General features: G+C 61.2%; 1 protein-coding gene across 2 annotated transcripts; it reads right to left on the reverse strand.

Annotated features, from left to right (window-relative positions):
* Nucleotides 1-3,520: 3,520 nt before the first annotated feature.
* MAPK8IP2 (mitogen-activated protein kinase 8 interacting protein 2) lies at nt 3,521-14,274 on the reverse strand. 2 transcript variants are annotated; one of them, XM_003905770.4, is made up of 12 exons: nt 14,083-14,274; nt 13,092-13,197; nt 11,488-11,763; nt 11,261-11,354; nt 9,907-11,130; nt 9,517-9,592; nt 9,226-9,398; nt 9,026-9,135; nt 8,148-8,255; nt 7,921-7,991; nt 4,796-4,894; nt 3,521-4,415 (listed from the first exon to the last, which is right to left on the reverse strand). In XM_003905770.4, exons 1-12 carry the CDS (start codon nt 14,145-14,147, stop codon nt 4,343-4,345), a joined length of 2,475 nt encoding a protein of 824 aa, XP_003905819.3. In that variant the 5' UTR covers nt 14,148-14,274; the 3' UTR covers nt 3,521-4,342. The 2 variants fall into 2 exon arrangements, with proteins under 2 accessions (XP_003905819.3, XP_031511990.1); XM_031656130.1 differs by having other exon boundaries at nt 9,907-11,133.
* Between the last annotated feature and the right edge of the window lie 445 nt (nt 14,275-14,719).

The following is a 14,719-nucleotide window of genomic DNA, read 5'->3' on the forward strand; positions in this document are numbered from 1 at the left end:
TAAAAATAATAACTTACTCAAGCACTACCCTTGGCCTGTCTGACTGGCAGATTCATTTAAGCCTCATGATAACTTTATGGGGTGGTCTTTTTATTGTGGCCAAAATAACTTTTTTACTTGAGTTTGATTAATTTACCTTAACTTTTTTATTTTTAGTTTTTCTGTGGATATTTCTATTTGCACTTGGAGATCTCTAATAAGCAGCAAATACTTAAGAAAAAAAAAAAAAGACATATTTGCTGCAGGAAAAAAAGGAAGAGAAACACCCTCGGCTCAACTTCAGCAAGAACGACTTTTAACATTTTTGTGTTTCCTTTCAGCATTTTTCAACACATAGTTTCTAGAATGCTACATATGACCCTGCCTATTTTCTTTCTTTCTTTCTTTCTTTCTTTCTTTCTTTCTTTCTTTCTTTCTTTCTTTCTTTCTTTCTTTCTTTCTTTCTCTCTCTCTCTTTCTTTTTATTTCTTTCTTTCTTTCTCTCTCTTTCTTTCTTTCGCTCTCGCTCTCTTTCCTTCTTTCTTTCTTTTTCTTTCTTTCACTCTTGCTCTCTCTTTTCTTTTCTTTTCGTTGTTGTGTCCGGGTCTTGCTCTTTTCAGGCAGAGTGCAGTGGCATGATCATGGCTCACTGCAGCCTCAACCTCCTAGGTTCAAGTTTTCCTACTACCTCACCCACCCAAGTAGCTGGGACTACAGGCATGTGCCACCACACCTGGATAATTTTTGTATTTTTTTGTAGAGATAGGGGGTTCGCTATGTTGCTCAGGCTGATCTCGAACTCCTAGACTCAAGGGATCTGCCCGCCTCGGCCTCCCAAACTGCTAAGATTACACAGTAGCAAGAGCTACTGTGCCCGGGAATTTACTTTCACTTAATAGCATAACAGAAATTTTCTGTATAATTACAAACGTTGGCAAGCACACTTTTTTTTACATCTGCCCAATATTTCAATTAGGTAAATATACCTTAATCAATTAACCCTATTGGTCAATATTCAGATTACTTTTATGCTTACATTATTTCAAAGAAGAATGCAATAAACACTTTTCTGTAGAATGCGTTTTATTTAGGATGCCATCCTTGGGCTAGATTGGCGGAAGTTGGAGGCATCACGCAGTGCCTCCTGCCTGTGAGCCAGGAGATCTGCCAGGTTCTGGGAGGACCTAAGATCAACAGCCAAGCCTGTTCTCTGGGCTCACAGTCAGCAGCCGCTACCAGGAGAGCAAGCAGGAGCAAGTCCTCAGACAGCCGGAGGCCAGGGCCCGGGAGCGCCCGCAAGGACGGGAGGTCACCCAGTGACAAACAGGGAAGGGCAGCAGGTGCACCCAGGAACTCAGAGGCTCCCAGAGCAGAAGTGGGATGCAGGGGGTGGGGGCAGGTCATGCTGAGGTTCAACAGGGACCTGCTTCAGAGCTGACCAGGGAGAGGGATCTGCTGAGGCTTCTGTTTAACAACCCTGGCCTGGGTGTGGGTGCAAGTGGATTTGCAGGTGCAGTGAGGCAGCGGCGGGAGCAGGCTTTTTGTTGCACGAAGATCCGGGAAAGTCAGGGTAGTTTGGTCCAGGCAGAGGAGGGGGAAATGGAGCCAAGGGCAGACGTAAAGGTGCTGGGGTGAGGATAAGGGTGACAGGAGGGAGGAGTCTGGGGTGACCAAGGCCTACAGCTCAGGTGACTGGGAAAAATCATCAAACAGAACATAGATGAATGCAGGGGTGGGGGGAAGGCTTCTGTGAGTCTGAAGTGACTGTGAGTGGCACCCTCCGGCCAGCCACAGCGGCCCTCACAGCTCATTCTTCGGAGCACCGGCCCAGTGATCAGCCGAAGAAGTGCCCCTGGAGGTCAGCTGGATCTGGCCAGTGGTCGGCACAGGGGGGGGGCCGCCAGGGCCCTGAGCACAGGGAAACCCTCGAAACGGTGGGAGGGATAAAGCCGGCGAGGGAGACCCCAAAACCGACCAAGACCGGGATGGGGCGTGGAGGGCGGCCAAGCTCAAGAAGACCGTGAGATTGGAGAAGGAGCTGCAGAGGTGGAAGGCAGACAGGTGAAGGACTGACGAGCATGTCCAACAACCGTCCTAAGGGCCGGCGGGAGGGAAAGTTTAACCACAAGAGAACTGGAGACACACACACGTTGGGGGGTGGGGGCCAGGCCGGGCAGGGAGCGGGAGACCCGGAGCCGGGCAAGGGGCAAGGGGCCAAGCCAGGGCAGGGGCGGGGGCCAAGGCCGGGCAGGGGCGGAGACGAGGGCGCCAGAGGGCAAGGCCTGGAAGATTCTCACCGGAGAGGAAGAGCAGAGGGAGGAGGTGGGTGGGTGGCAACGGTTTCCAGGCAGCAGCTACAGGGGACTGAGGGCACAGATGCCTAGCACCAGGGTACAGAGTTTCAAACGTACACACCCAGTGGGGCTATCTGCCTCTTTACAGCTTTATCTTAATTAGTAGGAAGGTTTTCCCATAAACGTTGTGTGTTTCTGTCGTGCCACTGGTCTGCGTCCTCCATCTCTGGGGGGCCTCAGGTCTGTGCGCTGCACAGGGGCTAAACCTCTGGATCACGATGCACTTCCTAACACTGGGCAGCTATTTCTCTGCTTGTTGGTTCTGTAGAGACGTGTGTTTTACAGACAGCACTTTTTAATGTTTGTGTAGTAAGTTTGTGTATACTTCCCTTAGCTCACTAAGAACCTTCGATTGTTCTCTTCCTGGTGTTGCACGAATCCTGTGCTCAGACGAGGGATCCAGGCCATGCTGACCCCTGCCTGGGAGGTGGGCTCACCCAGGAGGGCCTGGGAGGGAACCTCGCTGGGCATCTACAACCATCTAAGCACATGGTGAAAAAGTCACCTATTTTCTTCTGGCTTTCTCTGGAGAATTTTTAAAATATCAACTTTAAGATCTAAGTAGATTGTTTTTCTTTTTCTTTTTCTGAGACAGAGTCTCCCTCTGTTGCCCAGGCTGGAGTGCAGTGGTGCGATCTCGGCTCACTGAAACCTCCGCCTCCCAGGTTCAAGAGCTTCTCATGCCTTAGCCTCCTGAGCAGCTGGGATTACAGGTGTGCGCCAGGACGCCTGGCTAATTTTTGTCTTTTTTGTAGAGATGGGGTTTCACCATGTTGGCCAAGCTGGTCTCAAACTCCTGACCTCAGGTGATCCGCCCGCCTCGACCTCCCAAAATGTTGGGATTACAGGCGTGAGCCACGGCGCCCGGCCAGATTGTTCTTCAAGGAGTTTGTGCCCCCACTACACACTGACCTAAGCCGTGCTGGCCCCCAGTCTGTGCACATGGAAAGGACACCCCATTGCACAGCCTCGGCTTCCTCTGTGGCCAGTCAAGTGTATTTGGGGAGAATTCCCAAGGGTGCTTCTAGATACGGCACCTCAGATGAGGCCCCAGAGCAGCACCGCAGGGACCCCCAGCACAATTTTGGAAAGAACTAAAAGGGTGAGATTCCCACGACCCCCCAACACCATGGGCAGCCCCTGGGAGCCTGGCCCCATGTCTTGGCACCCCCTAGAAACAGCCAGTGTCACACCAAGCAGAGAGTTTATTGAGGCCTTGGGCAGGGCCCAGGAACACAGCACGGGGCGTGCGTGGGGCGGATGCACGCTGGACTGCAGGGGTGCGCTAGCAGCGGCAAGCGGAGGAGTACTGGGGGCCCAGGAGGGGCCCCCTCCTCCTAGCAGCGTCTGGGGGCTTCAGGTGAGCATCAAGAACCACTCCTAGCCTCCGCAGGGCTCTTTTGGGAACCCTTCCCTGCTTCCCCCTGAGCTCCATGTGGGGCGGGGCTGGGGCGAGGGGGCCCCCTTCCCTGCTTCCCCTTGAGCTCCCTGTGGGGCGGGGCTGGGGCGAGGCGGCCCCTCTTGTCCCTGTGGTCAAGGATGGGACGATCCCTTGAGATTCACTATAAAAATTAAAATTCCCTTATAAATCGCAGGGGAGTGGCAGGAGGGCATCACTTGGAAGCCGGCATTACCCGTCCCTCGAGCCACGCCTCCTCCACACCCCCGAAGTTCTGACCCCAAAGTGAAGAATAGAGGATAAGGTTTGCAGGCACAGAGAGGGGCAGAGACACCAGGAGAGAGAAAAGGGAGGCTGGGGAGGGATGGAGGAGGACAACACAGAGAAAGAACGGATCTGAGGAAAAGCGGGGGCACGGGGGCCCCACTCCCCCGCAGTCCCCACAGCTGTGCCCTGGGGACGGAGGACGAGAGTTCCCAGCCCGCAGACCCCCACAAGCGTAAGGTCCCATGTCCCCCCAATCCAGTCCTTGCCAAAGCCATGGTGGCCTCTTGAGACATCTTCAGCCCCAGCTGTGCCTGGAGCAGACGGCCAGAGAGCGGTGGGCGGGCTACTCCAGGTAGATGTCCTCCGTGGGGCAGGCGTACGCCAGGTGCTCCTGGTAGTACTCCAGGAAGGCGCGGCTGGGGGAAGATGGTCCTCCACCAGCCGCTCAGGGCCGGTCCTCAACCCCCAAGCCGCCTTCCACGGTGCCTCTGAGCTATCCCTCCTTCCTCCCTCTGCAGCCATCTACAACCCCCCACCTAGGCATGGCCACGTCACCCCCAAGTGTGACCCTCAGCTCTCCTGGCCCAGCAATTCTACCCCTGCCAGAGTGCCTGGGCCATGTGTCTGTGCCTGTCCTCACCCCACGCCCAGGACCCCAAATCGTCACCCACCACCACCCTCTCTACACAGCGCATCCGGTTCTCCTTCCCCAGACCTCCCCTGCCAGGCTCCTGCCCCACCTGCTCACCTCCGCACCCGTTCTGTGTCCCCACCCACACCCTGGGGCCCCACTCACCCCACGCTCTGCGCCACCGGCCTCATGGACTCCTGGGAGACAAAGACGTGGCAGGCGAAGCGGCTCAGCAGGGGGTGTTTGGTGATGAAGCCAAAATAGCTGTGGGCAAGTCAGTGTGGAGGGCACGTCAGGGCCCTGGCCCAGCCTTAGCCACCCCAAAAATGATGTAGAGAGGAGGCAGGAACAAAAGGCTTGGGGAGAGGGTAGGGGACAGGAGGGTGGGGGTCGCACAATTTAAAGATCTGAAGTTGTCTTTTTTTGGTTTTAACCCAAGCACAGGGCTGGGCACCTACCAAGAGTTCATGCTCTGAGTTAACTCCGTGGTGACCAGGGGCATCCGGCCCACGCTGAGGACGCAGCTCCCTTCTCTGAGCTGGCGCTGCCGCCCTCTGTGGCCCTATTCAGGGCCTGCGCCAGGACCACAGAGCAAGGCCTCTGCCCAGCCGCTGGAGACCATGTCTCCTGCCATCTCAGGCCTCCTCCTGTGGGCCCTGCAGACTGACAGCCCCTTGCCCAGCTCCGAGGTGGGGCTGGACGTTACCCCTGGTCTGTAAAACCCTCTTCTGCTCTATCCCTTGCTCCCACTGTAAAGCAGCTCCTTGCAGGGCCTCACTCATGGAGTCACTGCCCAGCTCCTCCATGTGTGCTGTCTTCTCATCCCAGACATGAGCAAAAATCAAAAATCATCGTCCAGAGGGAGAGGCGGTCAGAGTTCTGCAGCAGGACGCTCCCGCACCCCCACCCCTGAAACTGGCCGACCCGTCCATTCCCCCACGGCTTCGGGGCTTTGTGATTCCACCAGATGGGAAAGCCGCATGATGGTCTGGTTGCCAGGGCAGTGTGCGCACGCTGTCCACAGACAGAGCACAGGGCCGGCCTCAAATGCCACATTCAAGTCATCATGGTAATAAGCACTGACCCGCAGACCTGGCTTCCTGCATTACTCAGGCACCATCCTCAGCCCTTTCGATTAACTCACAGAAGCCTCATGACAGCCCTCTGAGGTAGGGCCCTGATGGACAGCTAGGCACGGAGGTTCGGGAGCTTGCCCAGGACACACAGCCAGGCTGGGCAGCCCTGGGAGAAAAGGCTACAGTCTGTGATCCCAACACCAGACATCCTAATGCCTGCCTGATCCCAACACAGTGCACCGCACGTACTCCTGACCTACCACCAGCCCCAAGACGAAACGAGTTCACCGTTCACTTTACAGTTTCCTCTGTGCCTCCTCATGGCGAGGGATCGGGGGTGGGGGTTCTGGGGTGACAAATATTAGGAAGTTTTGGGCCAGGGCAGCAGCTCCTCTGCCTCCTCCCACCTCCACACCACATCTTGACCCCAAACCCCAGCTCAGCTGATAGCCTCTCATGGAATTCTAGCTGGAGCCGTGTCCAGCCTGAGAATTTCACGGTTCCTTCTGTGAGAATTTGGGTCATTCTTGCTCTCCTGGCAGTGTCCGATGTCCCAGTGGCCCCAGAGCTGGCCCCGCTGTCTGGTCTCTGCGCCCTGCGCTGCCACCTCTCTCCACCCACGCCCCGCTATCTGGTCCGCCCCTACGCCGTCCACCTCCACCCAGAGCTGGCCCCATCTGGTCTCCGCCCCTGCACGCCATTCCACCTCCACCCAGGCCAGCCCTTTGTCTGGTCACCTACGCTGCCACCTCTCCACCCCAGAGCTGGCCCCGCTGTCACCAGTCTCGCCCCACCACTGCCTGCCACCTCTCACCCACTGAGCAGTGTCTCATTAGTTCATCAGACCATCTGCCTTGGCAGGGGCGGCCTAAAGGGGTCTGCATCTTCCAGCAGGCAGCACCCTCACTCTCAGCGAGAGTCCATAAGGCCAACAAGACGCACTGACGTCTGTCCCACACCTCAGTCCTGGCAGCACCGTGCCCTGCTGCGTCCTGCCTGCCTGTGAGCCTGCTTCCTCCAACTCCCCCCAAGTCCTTTCCAGCCTCTGGCTGGCTCTGCCTTTCTGGTTCCTCCCTGATCTCCTTCCTCTAGGGTGCTGGGACACAGAGGGCAGGGGCCTATGCCTGGAGGGAAGCCGGCAGCCCCCCTTGGCCCGCTGTTCCTGTGTCAGCACCCTGCCTGGCTAGTCCCCTCTTGTCTCAGTGATCTACCTGCCCTGACCTAGTATCTTCCCTCCAGGTCTCCCTCCTAAGCTCCAGACCCCTGGGACCGACGGCCACTTCAGTCTCACTGTGTTTGTGATTCATCCCGCATCCCCTCTTGGTGTGTGGGCTACAGCACAACCATCCCCCAGGGAGACGTCACCCTGGTCTCTTCAGGTCAGCCTCTACAGCCGGTCAACCTAGGTCCTGCCTATAATACCTCTTCAATGCCTCTTGCATCTGCACACTTGGTCTCGGGACACAGCACCTGTATAACCTCAGGCTCCACCAGGTCCCCTACTGGCAGCACCTGTCAGTGCAGTCGGCACAGCGGCCAGAGCCAGCATGTAAACCTGAGTGTGTCACCTCCTGCCATTAGGAGCCTTCTATGGCCTCATTACCAGCAGAATTAAGTACAGCTCCTTGGCGTAATCAAAAGGGTCCAGGTCTCCACCGACATTTCTAGCTACTCCCCTTACACACAGGCCCCAGAGCCCATAGCCCCCGACCAGTGCATCCCACACCCTTGGCTCAGCTGGACCCCACCAGGAAGATCCACTTCCCTACCCCTGTCACCTGCTGTCTTTCCAGGCTGGCCATCCTGAGCCCCAGGAGGACTTGCCCACCTCTGGGGGTCTGCTCCCCAGGGCCCACTCAGGCATCCTCCACACCCACACAGGCTTCTCACATCCTTCGCCCGTGTGCCTCTCTCCACCCAGACCAGATGCAAGCCTGTCTGACCTGCGCCTCCTGAGTCCAGCTCAGAGCGGGCGTCACTGCACACTCAGCTCAGAGAGCCAAGTGGGTGCAGGTGGAGCTCTCAGGGTTGGGCACGAGCGGCCCTCAGGGTCTGTGGGGACTTGGGGGATGGTTAGGCAGCCCTCAGGGTTTGTGGGGACTCCGGGGGTGGTTGGACTCTCAGCGTTTGTGGGGTGGTTGGGGAACTCGGGGGCAGTTGGGGGACTCGGGGAGTTGCGGGTTTGTGGGGACTCGGGGATGGTCGGAATCTTACCAGCTGTTTCGGGGGTGGCAGCCGCAGAAGGAGATGTTCTTCATCTGGAAGAAATGGCTGCAGCGCTGGAACTACAGCAGAGGTGGGCAGAAGCCCCCGTGTTAGAGGAGGCCTGGGGCCACCCCCGCCTCCCGCCTGCCGGACACCCCTGCCAGCCTGGCCCCGTCTGACTCCGTGGCTTAACCCTACCCCCCCCGTCCCCTGTCCCCAGTCCCCCAAACCCCCACCTCGGGCCCTCCTCCGCTCAGACTCAGCTTGACCCCCCGAAGAGAGATCTCGAGGTCACAGGAGGCAGGAGGGCGCAGGTGGACAGTCAGTTTCCGGGCAGTGGCAATCTAAGAATTGGGGGAGAAGAGGGTCCTGAGGGGCCCACAAGGGCATCTTTCTTTCCCCTTGGTGGGACTACGTACGCCTCTGCTCCTTTTAGCTTATGTTTGAGGACATGCATGCTGAGGACTCCTGAGATGCAATTCTGGAAGACATAAGGGGAGTGGCCTTGGCCACTCCTCAGGCTCAGGGGAAGCAGTCACCTCTCTGCAGTCAGCGTGCTTCATCTTCCTTCTGCTCCTCCAGGCAGGGTGCTGCTCTGGGCTCAGGAGCCAGGAACACAGACCCCACCCACCCTGGCCTCTTCACTGCCTGGCCCTACAAGCTCCAGGGAGCTCTCAGAGGCAGGGCTGCTCTGCCCTGCTCCCTACCGCCCCCCAGCCTCAGTCTCAGTACTGGTGCATGGGCAGGCGCGCACTAAACGTCCACTGAGTGAGTGGATGAGTAGAGGGCTCCCAGGGAAGGGGCTGTGAGGGCTGGTCTTGATTCCAGACAGGAAGAGGAAGGGCTGATGGCACTCGAGGCCAACTGGAAGGTCTGTAGCCCAGAGACCCAGAAGTGATGAGGGACAGCTGCTGAGCTCTGCCTTAGACTCACCTGCTCAGGCCTCTGAACCAGGGCCTGGGGTACCCATCCAGAGCTACCCCTGCAGCATCCCCCACACCCGCCCTGGAGGAAATCAGACGCCTTGGAGCCTCAAGGCCCTGTGCCAGCCTGCAGTGCTGGTGGGGCCACCATGCGAACCCTCAGCTTGCACTTGCCCGGCCTCCACACTGACCTTCTGCATGGCTGCACACAGGATGCCATTGCCCTGGTGGCAGGGCACCTCCACAGAGCCCAGGAACTGCACATCAAAGCGCTCCACCCAGCAGGGACTCCGCTTGCTCCCTGGGGAGGGGGGCACAGAGGGCCCAGGTCAGGCAGGGGCCTAGGGGAGGATCTGGGGTGACACGCCACCCCTCGGGGTTGGGACCTCACCCAGCAGGTCCTTGGCAGGGCCGGGAACCGCATGGGCGTAGAAGGCAGGGAACACACCGCGCTCCCCCGTACGCATGTTGAAGCCACGGAACCAGAAGTCATCCTCCTCGGCCTCCACCAACACAGGGTCATCCACGTCCAGCTCCAGTTCGTCTGGATGCCGTGGGATGAACCTGCCGTTGGGGGAGAGGTCACTGGGGAGGGGGGCAGGATTGAGGGTCGTGTCCATTGGCGTCCTGTGATGGCACGGACTGAGGCTGGGGCCACCACCAGCAAGGAGGGAGGCTGTACCTGAACACAGCCCTGTGGGTCTGCTCTCGCTCCTCACCGTTGACCAGACAGGAGAAAAGGCCAAAGGACTCGGTGCCTGGGAGACCAGATGGGACAAAGGTGGGGAAGACAGGGAGACAGAGAGGCAGAGTAGGGGAAGGAATGTTTAGAGGCCTGGCCTTGGGCAGAGGTGGAGTCCCCTCTGCAGGCCGGTGTGGGTGTCCTGGGAGCAGGAAGGGGCTGAGGCAGAGCAGGCCACCTCATGCCATGTCCTGGATGGGAGAGGGCACCCAGCCCTGACCATGGCCAGACCCTCAGGTGGCCCCGGGCACTGTGGGGGAGCCTGGGACTGGGGCCAGGGACTCCGCATGTTCCTCTGGGTCACCCCCCTTTTCCCTGCCTGTCACTCACTGGAGGACCGAGATGTGCTGTTGACGAAGACATTGAGGAACTTCTTGGAGAAAGTGAGGTCAGGGCTGTCCGGCGAGGTGTCCCCCGGGACCTGACCACCGCCTAGCAGCGCTGCGCCCACCTCCTCCTCGCTGGCCTCCCCGCTGCTGTCCTCTTCGCTGTCGTGGCCCAGCCCGGCGCAGCGCCGCAGGCTCACCAGCTCCAGCTGCGTATGCTCGTCCACCACCAGCGTGTACTTGACCGCGTCATACACCAGCGAGGCGTCCCGCGGCGCCGAGGGGTCCGTGCCCCTGCCCCCGGGGGGCCCCGCACTGTCCTCGGCATCCTCCTCTTCCTCGTCGTCCTCTTCGTCCTCCTCCTCAGAGCAGGCGGCGGAGCAGGCTCGGCCCGGGCGGGCAGCGCGGCCGGGCGCGGCCCACAGCGGCGTGATGGTGTCACGCGTGGGGTTGCTGAGGAACAGGCAGGGCCCGGGCTGCGCGGGGCCGGGTCGAGGCGCGGCGGGCGCAGGCGGCGGCGGCGCGCACAGCGTCTCCATGTCCACCAGCTCCACGTCGCCGGGCCCCGCGGCCGCCTCGGGGTCCTGGGAGTCCTGGGCAGCCCCGCCGGCCGGCGACACGGGCTCCCCGGGCGGGCGCGGCGCCGGAGACAGGCACTGGCCGGGGCAGCGGATGGGCGAGGAGCCCTCGGAGATCATGCGGCTCACCAGGTTGCTGAGCAGCCAGGGCGAGTCCGCGTCCTCGCTGAGGTCCGGCTCCGACTCCGACCCCGACTCGTACTCGCTGTTGGTGTCGTCGGGACCCACGGGCAGGAAGGCGGGGCGGCGCGGGGGTTCGCGCGGGGGCTCCGGCTCCGAGGCGGGCGACGAGGCCTCCTCGATGGAGTTGGTGAGGTGCGAGGAGCGGCCGCTGCTGCTGCTTCCGCCGTCGCTGCTCAGCTCCAGCTCCGTCTCCGAGATGGACGAGATCATGCGCCCTAGGCGCGCGCCGCCCGCGTCCTCTGAGTCGGAGCCGGGCGAGGACAGCTCCTGGCTGCTGCGACGTCCCCCGTGGCCCCCGCTCGAGCGGCTTCTCAGGTCAGCCTCGATGCCGGGATCTGAGGAGGGCGAAGTCCCCCCTGGCGCCGGGGGTTCCGCAGGCCGGTTCCCTTCGCAGTCGCAACCCGGGCGCACTGGCGACTGCGTCCCGCCGGGCCCTGTGTCCGTGGGAGGGAGGGGGCCCGGGGGCTCTGCTGGGCAGGGAGGTGGGGGTCACCCTCTCTGCACCATCCAGGCCTCTTCCAGCAGCCAGCCCATCCTCCCTCCCCTCCCCCCCCACCCCCCCCCCTCACCGTGGCCCGCGGGCCCACCACCCCTCACCTCTGAGGGCCTCCGGGGCGGGTGAGCACAGCGCTGTCTCTTGCCAGGAGGCCGGAGGCACCAGGTCAAAGGCTCCGTTGTTGTTCAGGGAGTCCTGGGGTGGAGATACATGATGGCCGTCCTGAGGAGGGCCTCCAGCTCCCAGGGGGTGAGCAGGGCTGGCTGCAGAGTCCCAGGTGCTATGAACCCAGGCTCAGCTCCAAGGAGCTGTGGGTCGGGGCACTCACCTGGGCCCCCAGTGTGGTCAGACGGAGGGTGGTTGGCCGGTGCTTATGGGGCTCCTCCAGAGAAGGGGAGGGGATAAGGGGACCAGGGGCAGGTGCCTCTGAGCCAGGGTCTCCTCCCTCCTGGCCTTCCTCATCTCCCTCCTCGTCCTCCTCCTCCTCTTCCTCGTCCTCATCATCCTCCTCTTCATTGTCATCGATCATCTCAAACTCCTGGAAGTCATCCTGGAAGGAGCAGATGGGGTGCGGCTGCTCCGAGCGCCCCAGGGAGAGGCTGTCCTGCAGGAGGGAGGGAGATAGCAGGGCTGGGCCAGAGAGCAGCAGCAGCCTGGGGTCCAGGTGCAGGAGAAGGGAAATCGGCGTGCATCAGTCAAAGGAGAGCCCCTTCCAGCTCACTCTGCCCCTCTGTCTACAGGGCGATGTTTTTAAAATCTGCTTAAGACACGTCGGGATCACTCCAGTTCTTGGGAAGGGCCCAAAAAACTCTACAGCTGAATGACAGGGATTCTCAGAGCAGCCCCAGCCCCGCTTTTAGACTCATCTCACTGCAGAACCCCATCACATTTGACACCAGCACTGTGTTCCCTTCACAGCATTTTAACACAGCTTACAGTTACTGGACATGGTTTTTTAGTCTGTTGCAAGCCCCACCAGGGCAGGGTCACATCCACGTTGTACACTGTTGCACCCACCCCTAAGAACAAGACCTGGGGCTCAGCGGATGTTCAGTAAATATCAAACAAATGCATAAACGTAGAGACAGCCTGCACTCTGAGGATTCACCAACTTTGCACCAACCCCAGGGCCATTGGCACAGTTAATTCCCATGCTGGCACTTCCTCTCCTCCATTCCCTCCTACCTACCCCATCTGCCTGGCTCTGCTAACCTCAGGGCATGGTTGACATTTCCTCTGGAAATTCTCCCTGATTCCTTCAGTGTGGATTGGGTTCCCTTCCCCCTCGTGGAACTTATGTCTCTGTTGGAATGCAGCCCTTGACACGTGGGCAGTCATTGTCCCTTACAAGTCTTTCTCCTCTACTAAGTTGCAGCTCCGGAGGGCAGCTATCCTGTTCCACTCCCAGCCCCCAGAAGCCCCCAGTACTTGCCACATGGCAGTTGCCCAGAACTGTTCTTCAATAAATGAAAGCAGAAATGTGGAGAGACAGGGAGAAGGAGAAGCAGGAGACGGGGGAGAAACGATTTCAGCAGGGGGAGACATGAGAGAGACAGATGGGAGCTGCAGACGAGAGCACAGGGCTGCGGATGGGACAAGGTTGTGATGGCAGCTGCCAGGGGTTAGATCTTTCTGGGAGTGATCTGAGGACAGAGGGCACCCAAAGCAAAAGAGCACCTCCCTGTCCCGGTCTGGCCACTGATGGTGTCAGGGAGAATGCTGGGGAAGGCCTTGCGTGGAGGCCTGCAATGTGTTGGAATAAGAGAGGGTTGATACCAAGGAAACCTCAAGGGTTAAGTGGGGAGGAGCTATCAGAGTCGTCCCCGGTTCAAGGCTGAGCTCACACCCACCCTAAAACCCCAAGTGAATGCTAAGAAGAGCCTAATGAGGCCCTCCCTTGAGCTGGATCTGTGCCCCCAACTCTTCCCCCACCTTCTCACAGTGGTCTGAGTCGTAGCTGAGGCCCAGGCCACAGTCATCAGTGATCTCAGACAGATCTTCGTCGTCAAACTCTTCCAGGCTTATGTCCTGGGGAGGCCTGGAAAGGAGACCAGGGTCAGAGAGCTACCAACCTGGACTCTCTGCCTGGGAACTGGCCTTGAGGAGGAGCAGAGAGCGGCCTCAGCTCCTCCGCCCCGTGGTCTCCACAACCCCCAGCTCCCGGAACACATCCTGCCATCATCTTGACCCCCAAGCTCTGCTCTCCTGTGGATCCCCTCCCCCATCTGAGCCAGGCCTGCCCAGAGCAGCCAACCCTGCCCCCACCCCTCCCACCCCGCCTCCCTGGAGAGCCAGCAGCCTCTCCTCCTTCCACTCGCAGCTCCAGGCCCCTGGGGTCAGGGTCTTGCAGAGCACGGGAGGGGGGCTGCAACCCGGCAGCGGCAGATGGGGAGGGGTCGCGCCTGCTCTGGGAGGAGAGTCTGGCCTGTTTGTCTCCCCCTCTCCGGCGGAGTGAGGCCTAAACCCAGAGGCCCAGCGTCCTCCCCACCCCAGTCCCTTCCCGCAGGGCCCCGGGCTTGATTTCCACTCTCTCCCGGCCGGGCCCTATCGGCCAGGTCTGGCGTCCACTGAAGGAGGCCAAGGCCACCGGGACACGCCGCGCTGGGAGGGTGTGCCCGCATCGCGCCCGCATCCTCCCCCGCAGAGGGTCGGCCCAGGGCCTCCACCCTTGCCAGGTCAGCAGTCCAGGCCGGGCGCGGCTCAGCATCCCGGCGGGGCCGGGGGTCACGGAGGCTGGGGACGCGCGGTGAAGACGGAGGGAGTGGGAGCGGGGTGGGGGTGGGGCGCCCGAGCCGAGGCTCAAGGACCGCAGGGGGCTGGGGCCGGGTCCGCGCCGGCGGCGGGGACGGGGGTCCGGGCCGGGTCGGGGTCCGGGGGGCGCAGGGAGCGGAGGGCCCGCCCGGCCCGGGCGCCGAGGGGGTACCTGCAGCCCGGCGGCGACAGCGAGTGGAAGGTGGAGAGAGAAAACATCTCCGCGCGATCCGCCATCTTCTCCGGGAGAGGCCCGCGACTGCGGCGGGGGGTGCGGGAGCCTCGCCGCGCCCCGCGCCCGCGCTCGGCCCGCCCCGCTCACCTCGTGACACGCCCTGCGGCGCCCGCCCCGCGCACCTCGCCCGGACTGCGCGGCGGCGCGGGGAGGGCGGCGGGGGAGGCGGGGGAGGGACGCGGCCGGGGACGCTGGTTGGAGGAGAGGCGGCGGCTTCACTGCCGGGCGCTGGTTGGGGAAGGACCGGGCGTGCGAGGAGGATTTTTCACGGGGAGGGGCGGGAGGGAAGGGGAGGGCGGGTGGGCGTCGGGCCCCGCCCTGGAGGACCCGCGCGGGGCGGGAGGCCGGAGAGGCAGCGCCGGGGTCCGCGGGCCTCGGGTGCAGCGTGGGCTGTTCCCTCTGGCGAGAGGCCGGGGCGGCCCCAGGAGCTGCGCCGCCGCCCCCAGGGGTCCCCCCAGGAACCCTAACCCGGGTGCGGCCCCGAGCTGGGTGGCGGGCGAGGCGGGAGGGCGGGAGGAGCTGTCCGCCGTCGGGTGCTGATCGGAGCTGTCCCCACGGGGTGCTGACCGGGCTG

Source organism: Papio anubis, chromosome 16, assembly GCF_008728515.1.
Source record: "Papio anubis isolate 15944 chromosome 16, Panubis1.0, whole genome shotgun sequence".
Taxonomy (NCBI): Eukaryota; Metazoa; Chordata; class Mammalia; order Primates; family Cercopithecidae; genus Papio; species Papio anubis.